General features: G+C 43.7%; 1 protein-coding gene across 1 annotated transcript; it reads right to left on the reverse strand.

Moving 5' to 3' along the window:
• Nucleotides 1–5,037: 5,037 nt before the first annotated feature.
• Nucleotides 5,038–6,594, reverse strand: galr1a (galanin receptor 1a). The gene is made up of 3 exons (XM_084562986.1): nt 5,938–6,594; nt 5,588–5,653; nt 5,038–5,448 (listed from the first exon to the last, which is right to left on the reverse strand). The coding sequence occupies exons 1-3, from the start codon at nt 6,589–6,591 to the stop codon at nt 5,104–5,106; spliced, it is 1,065 nt and encodes a 354-aa protein (XP_084419112.1). The 5' UTR covers nt 6,592–6,594; the 3' UTR covers nt 5,038–5,103.
• Between the last annotated feature and the right edge of the window lie 947 nt (nt 6,595–7,541).

Here is a 7,541-nt window from a genome sequence, read left to right on the forward strand (position 1 = left end):
GAAAGAACGAGTGGGATGAAGGAGCGAAGGAAAGGAGGGAGGAAGGAAGGAAGGAAAGGAAGAAAGAAAGAACTGAAAAGGAAGGAGGGTAGTAATGAAGGAAAGAAGGAAGGGAGAGAGAGGAAGGGAGGGAGGAAGAAAGAGTGGGATGAAGGAGGGAAGGAAAGGAGGGAGGAAGGAAGGTAGGAAGAAGAGAGGGAGGAAGGAACGAAGGAAAGAAAGAAAGAACTGAAAAGGAAGGAGGGAAGTAATGAAGGAATGAAGAAAGGGTGGAAGGAAAGGAAGGAGGGAGAGAGGGAGGGAGGAAGAAAGAGTGGGATGAAGGCGGGAAGGAAAGCAGAAAAGGAGGGAGGAAGGAAGGAATGAAAGAAGGAGTGGTGGGAGCAATGAAGGAAGGGTGAGATGAAGGAAAGAAGAAAGGGAAGGAGGAAGGAATGAGGTAAGGAAGGAAGGAACTGAAAAACAAAGAAAGGCAGGAGGGAAGTAATGAAAGAATGAAGAAAGGATGGAAAGAAAGAAGAAAGAGTGAGATGAAGAAGGGAAGGAAAGGAGAAAAGGAGGAAGGAATGAATGAAGAAAGAAAAGGGTGGGAAGAAGGAGGTGAGGGAAGGAAGAGAGTTGGGAAGGAATGAACAGACGAAGAAGGAAGAAAGGAAGAGAGTGTAAAGTGGAAGTGAGCAGGGAGGGAAGGAGGAAGATGGGAGGAAATGAAGGAAGGGTTAGGATTAAGAAAAGGGGGAACGAAGAAAGGAACGAACAGAGAAGAAAAGGAATCTCATCAACACTTGTGTAATGCTGCCATCTGCTGTTGAGCTGAGGTTAAAACATCTTCTGATCAGAGTTCAATAATCTAATGAACAAGTTTCCTCCTCCTCCTTCTCTCCCTCTTCCTCCTCCTCCTCCTCCTCCTCCTCCTCCTCCTCCTCCTCCTCTCTCTGCTCCATAGCCTCAGACACTAAGTGGACCAGGTCTCCGCTGATCAAAGATAAATTATTGTCTTTAAAAAGCAGCAGCTCAGTGATGAATGTCCTCTTCTCATGAAGTCATCCCACAGTGACCGGCAGCCAGACCAGACCTTTTCATCGTGTCTCAGCCGTGGTCGTCCCTCACTCTTCATCTCTGAGCTGATGGAAAATAACGTTGGCTCCATTTGAACCGGTTACGTCACATGAAAAATAACCAAGAAACACAATTTAAATAAAGATAATTATCGTCATATAAAAGAGCTGATGAAATATATTTCTGTGTCGTTTTCTTTTTTCTCATCAGAAACTTGGACTGAGCAAAGATTACACCAGGTGTCTTTTCCACATTTTGCTTTCTTGTCGTGCACATTTAATTTAGTTTAGCTTAGCTTAGCATAAAGACTGGGAATGGAGGGAAACAGCTAGCCTGGCTCTGTCTGAACTGAGGAAACTCATGCACATTATTCATTGTGCAGGTTGTGAATCTTAAAATAAAGGTAGATTCTGATAGGATTTATCTTCATTTGATTATTTTATTTTACAAAAACTGAGCTTTTAAACTTTAATAATTATAATTATAATTATAGTATACAGAACAACTTTAATAGACTTTTAATTAAAAACACTTTTTCACATGAATATAACGCTTCAGATTTTTACATTAGATGTCAAAGTGTCTTATTCAGCATTATGAAAAATAAGAGACAACTTCATTGAAGTGTTGTCCTGTATTTATGGTGAAGTTTATTTATTAACTGACATTAATTATCTTAATTATTATTACATTAACACGCTGCTGCTAGTTGCCACGGTTTTGATGAACTATTACTCTTCCCATCTCCCTCTGAAATCACCTTTAAATTGCATCAAATGAGTGTAAACCCTGATTAATAATGACTCTGCAGAGGCCCCATTTTTCTAATCTCCACCTAATTTAAAGCTAATGACTGGTCATTAAGTACAGTTTGTGCAGAAACGTACAGTGGAGCCGACGGCACGACAGGAGATCTGCATCCAGCTGAGCCAGGATCGTTTTACCTCATTGTAAATAGATTATTGGCTCCTTGGTTTAACTTACATTCAATTCCTCAGAGAAACCAGCACAAAACATAATTCTGTATTTTTTAGTTGTAAATTGACAGAAATTCACAACACACAACCTCAGAATCGGAAAAATATTCAGCCATGTTGCAAAAAACTAGCAGTAGCAAATTACAGGTAAACAAGCCGACCGTGCTCGCGGAGCTTAGAGATGACATCATCCAGGTCAGAGGTTAGTAGGTCAATCTACAGACTCAGGATGATGATAACAGGTAACTCCGGACTCAACAGGGAATAGCACTAGCGTATCATAACAAAATATTGGTAAAATGAACGAGTTTCGCAGCAGATAATGCGTTATTTAGAGGCTGCATTTCGGTGCCCCATTCACTCCCGCTATATAGATATACGCTGATCTAAATATCTTCCGGACGACTCAAAATGACACCAAAGTTATATGGGTGAGTACACAAGCGTATTTTATGCCAGAAATAAGGTCCAGGTTGTAAAAAACGGTAGTTCCCCTTTAAATTAAAGGCGTTTCTCATCCAAGTAGCTTCTTAAAATGACCTCACCAGTCTTCAAGATACTCTACAAGTCCAGTTGTCCTTGTTTTTGTTTTTTCTGATGAGAACTGTTAGAATCCGTGTGAATTATTTTTTATTTTCATCTTCACTAACCAGGAGAAGTGGTTTCATGTGCTTGTCTGCAGCACAAAGAAACAGAGAAGCATCTTTTTTAGACTCCCGCCGTGGCGTTCCTGCATTTAAAGCATCCAGCGTTTTCTTTATAGAAGACTAAGTGGTTAATATTAAAGAGCTGCTGTATTTCTCTCTTTTCCGAGTCCGTATGAAAGGACGCTCTGCTCCAGATTTTAGAGTAACAATGACTGCAGGGGGTGGATGGCGTCCCAGAGAGGAGCACGCAGAATTACCTGTTTACAGAAGTTATCTTAATCACATTCAGCCTCAGGGATAAACAGGAAATGGTATGTAATCGGTGTGATCAGAGAGCCAGGTAAACAAGATCTGGCATAAAAAAAATAAAAAAAACGGAACAAACTGGTTATATCACATGTGGTCGGTTTGTCGTGTTATTTATTAATTTCTTTGTACAACTGATTCATCTGCAAACACAGGACACAGATTCCCTTGGGTTTGTATGCACATACTGTATACGCTTTTATTAATAACATCTGCACACTAAGAACAAACACCACAGACACTAAATGAGAAATTCAGTTTTTATCTACACGTGAGGAGTAAAATCAACCTCCCTGGCTCCATTTTGTTTTCTGTTGTTTTCTCTGGTAGCTCAGCCGTGAACCAGGTAGAAGCTTTTTATATCCTTTACATTTTTTCTCGTTGAGAGCAGAAAGGTTAACCTTTAAACGCTGCATTATTGTTGACTCTGTAATTTATAGAGCCAACGTATGTACATAGTAACTCAGCCTACAGAGCCACCGAACAGTCAGAGCACAGACATCCTCCTACTGGAAGAGAATAGTTTAGCGTTCAGTGTGTTTGACAGCGCCATAGTGGAGGTAATTTTTTCTGTTTTCCTCGTTTAATGAAACTTAACTGTGCGCATGTTTAACACTTTCTACAAGCTCACGTCAGAGTCAAAGGAAATTCAGACACAGAGGCAGTGTTTGTTTGAGATCATGCAGCTCCCTAAAGTTGTTTTTTCCCCAAACGTGTCTCAGCAAGGAGCTCAATTACAGTCGAGCTTGGATGGAAAAAGAAAAACGAAAATTCAAATGACTTTGTGGCACAAACTGTGCTATTATAACCAAACTCTGAGCCCAAACAATACACTGGCACGGCTTAATTTAAGAACTAAATCTGAAGGCGGCAGATTTGGTGTTCATGTTGATTCTACAACTCATATATTAGGTTTGATGTTCAGCGTCAGTGCAGGATGATACAACGCACCAAACCAGCACCAATGAACTACCAGCAACAGACCATTACCACCCACCTAGACCCAGACCAGGCACCCCACCCACCTCCCCCACCCCATAGCAATGACACACAAAAACACTTTAGGAACAATTCAAAAAAACATGAAGAACAGCACAAGGTGTTGACCTGGCCTCCAAATTCACTAGATCTCAAACTGATCAAGTATCTGTGGGATGATCCACAGAGGCCCCTCCCCTCAAAGGCCCCCCACTAACAACATCCTGTTACCAGACACCACAGGACACCCTCAGAAGACCCATGTCCATTCTCTGATTAGTCACAACTGTTTTGGAGACCTACACAATATTTGTGTAGTAATGGTATGCCTGATTGATGAATATGCAAATAACTCTTCCTACCAGCAGGTGGCAGTAGTTTGTATTTGTCATTCAAATGGAGGAACCAGAAGCCCAACTATTAGCTGTTTTTGACCTTTTGTCACTTCCCTTTTCTTGTCTGGTTTTCTCAGCCGATCAGAAAAGATCTAATAAAAACATCACCGACATTGGTCCAGCCAGCGCCAACGGGGCGGGACGCGGTGCCCAAACTAGAGCCAAAGCAGACAGTCAGCTTGGCGTGTCGGGGCCCCAAAGGAGATCTGTGGAGGTCTGGGTGGCGGATGGGCCCACACGGTGTCTGCAGGAGACCGGAGTTCATGTCCAATGAAATCTAAGTCTCTGCAAGTTCTTTTAGTGACAGTTTTGTTGTCTGAAGATGGAGTTTGAAATTAGAAACAGTCAGTCCAGACATTGGTCGGCTAAAATCGTACTGTGCGCCGTCTTAAAAAGTTCATTGCCATGCACAAACATTGGGATTGTGGTTGTGGTTTCGCCCCGTTTCCAGACGTTATGCTTAACTCATCACAAAACAATCCAACACACATTTTTTGCCTCCTTATGTAACTTGCTTGAGCAGGAAACAGGTCAATATCTACAACAATAATTACATCATGGTTTATTTAACTAATGGCATTGAGAAATAAGTATCACACTACAGTATACTGGCCCAGTTCATGCTCCTTACAGTACTTAAAAAAAACAAATATTAGTACATGAATCAGTATTTACAGATTTCCCACATTGGTACCAAAAAATCCAGTATCTCAGGACGTGTTACGCGCTTCGGTGACGGCATCAAAGCATTTTATTGATCTGAGAGTCGTGACCTTTGCAGCTGGTGGACGGCGCCGTCGGCTCCATCCTGCTGCGGAGGTCTCTGGTTTCGTTCAGGGGACACTCGCTGGGCGCCCGGCACCAGAACACCTGCTTGTAGGAGTTCCTGAAGTTCTCGGACAGGAAGGCGTAGATGATGGGGTTGACGGAGGAGTTGCTGTAGGCCAGGCAGTGAGCCACCATCCTGAACACGAAGGAGGCCTGGTTCAGGGGGAACGAGCCAAACTCGACCCACAGGTGGACGATGTGGTGGGGCAGCCAGGACAGGCAGAAGACCACGACCACCACCAGGACGGTCTGAGCAGTCTGAGGACGGGGGGAGGTACAATTCATCATGTAGTCATTTATAATTTAAAGTGTGAAAGCAGTTTTTATTTTTATTTTCCCACATGTATTAACCTCTCAAACACATCTGCTGAATCATGCATCACCGAGGAGCACCAACCTTCTTTTTGGAGAGCTCAGATTTTTTGGAGATGTTCTTGAGCTTTTTGTGCAGATGGTTTAAAACCTGCAAACCACAAAACGCACCATGACGAGGATCATTTCGAGCGTGCACAATGACTGACCATTATTATTATGAGCAAATAAACCAGCGCAACGTGAGCATGTGGGCGGACAGATCTTAATGTCACTGACTTTTTTTGCACGATAAAGGAAAGAAAATGTGATTGTGTCAAACTATTTGGAGATTTAAATGTGTTGTGTGTCCTTAATTTGTCTCTAACTTTGAGGATCTGTCGTTAAAGCTGCAGATTTACGCGCATTCGTTCGCTCCGGTTCGTGCGCACCCACCTTTGCATAGCAGACAGATATCAAAGTGAGGGGCAGCAGGTATCCAAACACGAAGGTGCACATCACGTAGACTTTCCTCTGGTGATCCGGCCAGACCTCCCAGCAGAAGGTGTTGTTGTCCTCCCTCTCCACGATGCTCTGGTAGTGCGCCACGGGCGATGCCATGACCAGAGACAGGATCCAGATCAGCACCACTCCGAGCATGGCATGCCTCCCCACCCGGATCAAGGACGATTTCCTGGCGTGGACGATGGCCACGTAGCGGTCCACGGACATCGCGGACAGAGTGAAAATACTGACCAGCATGGACACGGTGAAGAAATAGTGGATGAACTTGCAAATGAAGGCTCCGAGCACCCAGGTGGGCAGCATGTAGATGGTGGACTGGAAGGGGACGCAGAAGAGGAGGTAGGACAGGTCCGCCACGCTCAGGTTGAGGATGAAGATGTTGGTCGTGCTCCTCGGTTGCCCCGGTTTGCTGCGCGCCAGCACCGTGATCACCATCGTGTTCCCAAGCACGCCGAGAATAAAAATGAGTCCAAATATCAGAAGAGAAATAAAGTTATCCACACCCATCCCCAGGCTGAGTTTAGCCGGCAGCTTCTCGGTGTTGGTGTTGAAAGACTGACTCTGGTTTTCCACCTGTAGCTCCATCTTTTTCTTTTTTTTTTTTACCCCCACAGTTATTGACGAGATTCACATGTTGATAGGAAGGATGAACATCCTCTACACGAGGCGCAGTTTGAGGGAGGATTTACTCCTGAGTAAAGGTTGGATGGAGCTCATGCATTTGCAAGCTGCCCCCTGCCTTCCAGGCAACGTCACCGTGCTGCGCTCCAATACCTTTCTGCTGTTTTCAGTGACCTGCAGCCAGTCAGATGGGAATTTTAAAAAAATCATATTAACAAATCAGCTCCTCAAGCCTCCTGTGTAATTTCATTAAAACAAGTAGATAATCATCCAGTAGCACATTCGCCAACTGGACACATGTAAACAGATGTTATAAAATGGAATAAATGCACATATATTTTACAATATAGGACAGTTTTATATATATATATATTTAAAAATGTACACAGATGTCCTTTTCCACCATATAAACTCATATACACCAATCAGGCATAACATTATGACCACCTTCCTAATATTGTGTAGGTCTCCCTTGTGCCTCCAAAACAGTTGTGACCCATCAGAGAATGGACATGGTTCCTTCTGAGGGTGTCCTGTGGTGTCTGGCAACAGGATGTTGTTAGTGGGGGCCTTTGAGGGGAGTTGCCTCTGTGGATCATCCCACAGATACTTGATCAGTTTGGGATCTAGTGAATTTGGAGGCCAGGTCAACACCTTGTGCTGTTCTTCATGTTTTTTTTTAGTTGTTCCTAAACTGTTTTTGTGTGTGTGCCTGTGTCAGGCTGCATCCTGCTGGGGATGGCTGCTGCCATCAAGGAGTGTCCTTGTTATGGGGTGGGGGTGCCTGGTCTTGGCTAGGTGGGTGCTACATGTCTAAGTAACATCCGCACCAATGAATGCCAGGTCCTAAAGTTTCCCAGCAGAACGTTGAATTGTCACAAGATGGTCGATGTTATTCACTTCTCCTGTCAGTG

The sequence above is a fragment of the Chelon labrosus genome, assembly GCF_963514085.1.
Source record: "Chelon labrosus genome assembly, chromosome: 16".
Classification (NCBI taxonomy): Eukaryota; Metazoa; Chordata; class Actinopteri; order Mugiliformes; family Mugilidae; genus Chelon; species Chelon labrosus.

Excerpts from the sequence above, each read along its gene's own strand:
- galr1a (XM_084562986.1), bottom strand. The coding sequence starts at position 6,591 with ATGGAGCTACAGGTGGAAAACCAGAGTCAGTCTTTCAACACCAACACC. Across the intron at positions 5,654-5,937 it reads TATCTGTCTGCTATGCAAAG|GTTTTAAACCATCTGCACAA; the intron begins GTGGGTGCGCAC and ends TGTGGTTTGCAG. Across the intron at positions 5,449-5,587 it reads CTGAGCTCTCCAAAAAGAAG|ACTGCTCAGACCGTCCTGGT; the intron begins GTTGGTGCTCCT and ends CCCCGTCCTCAG.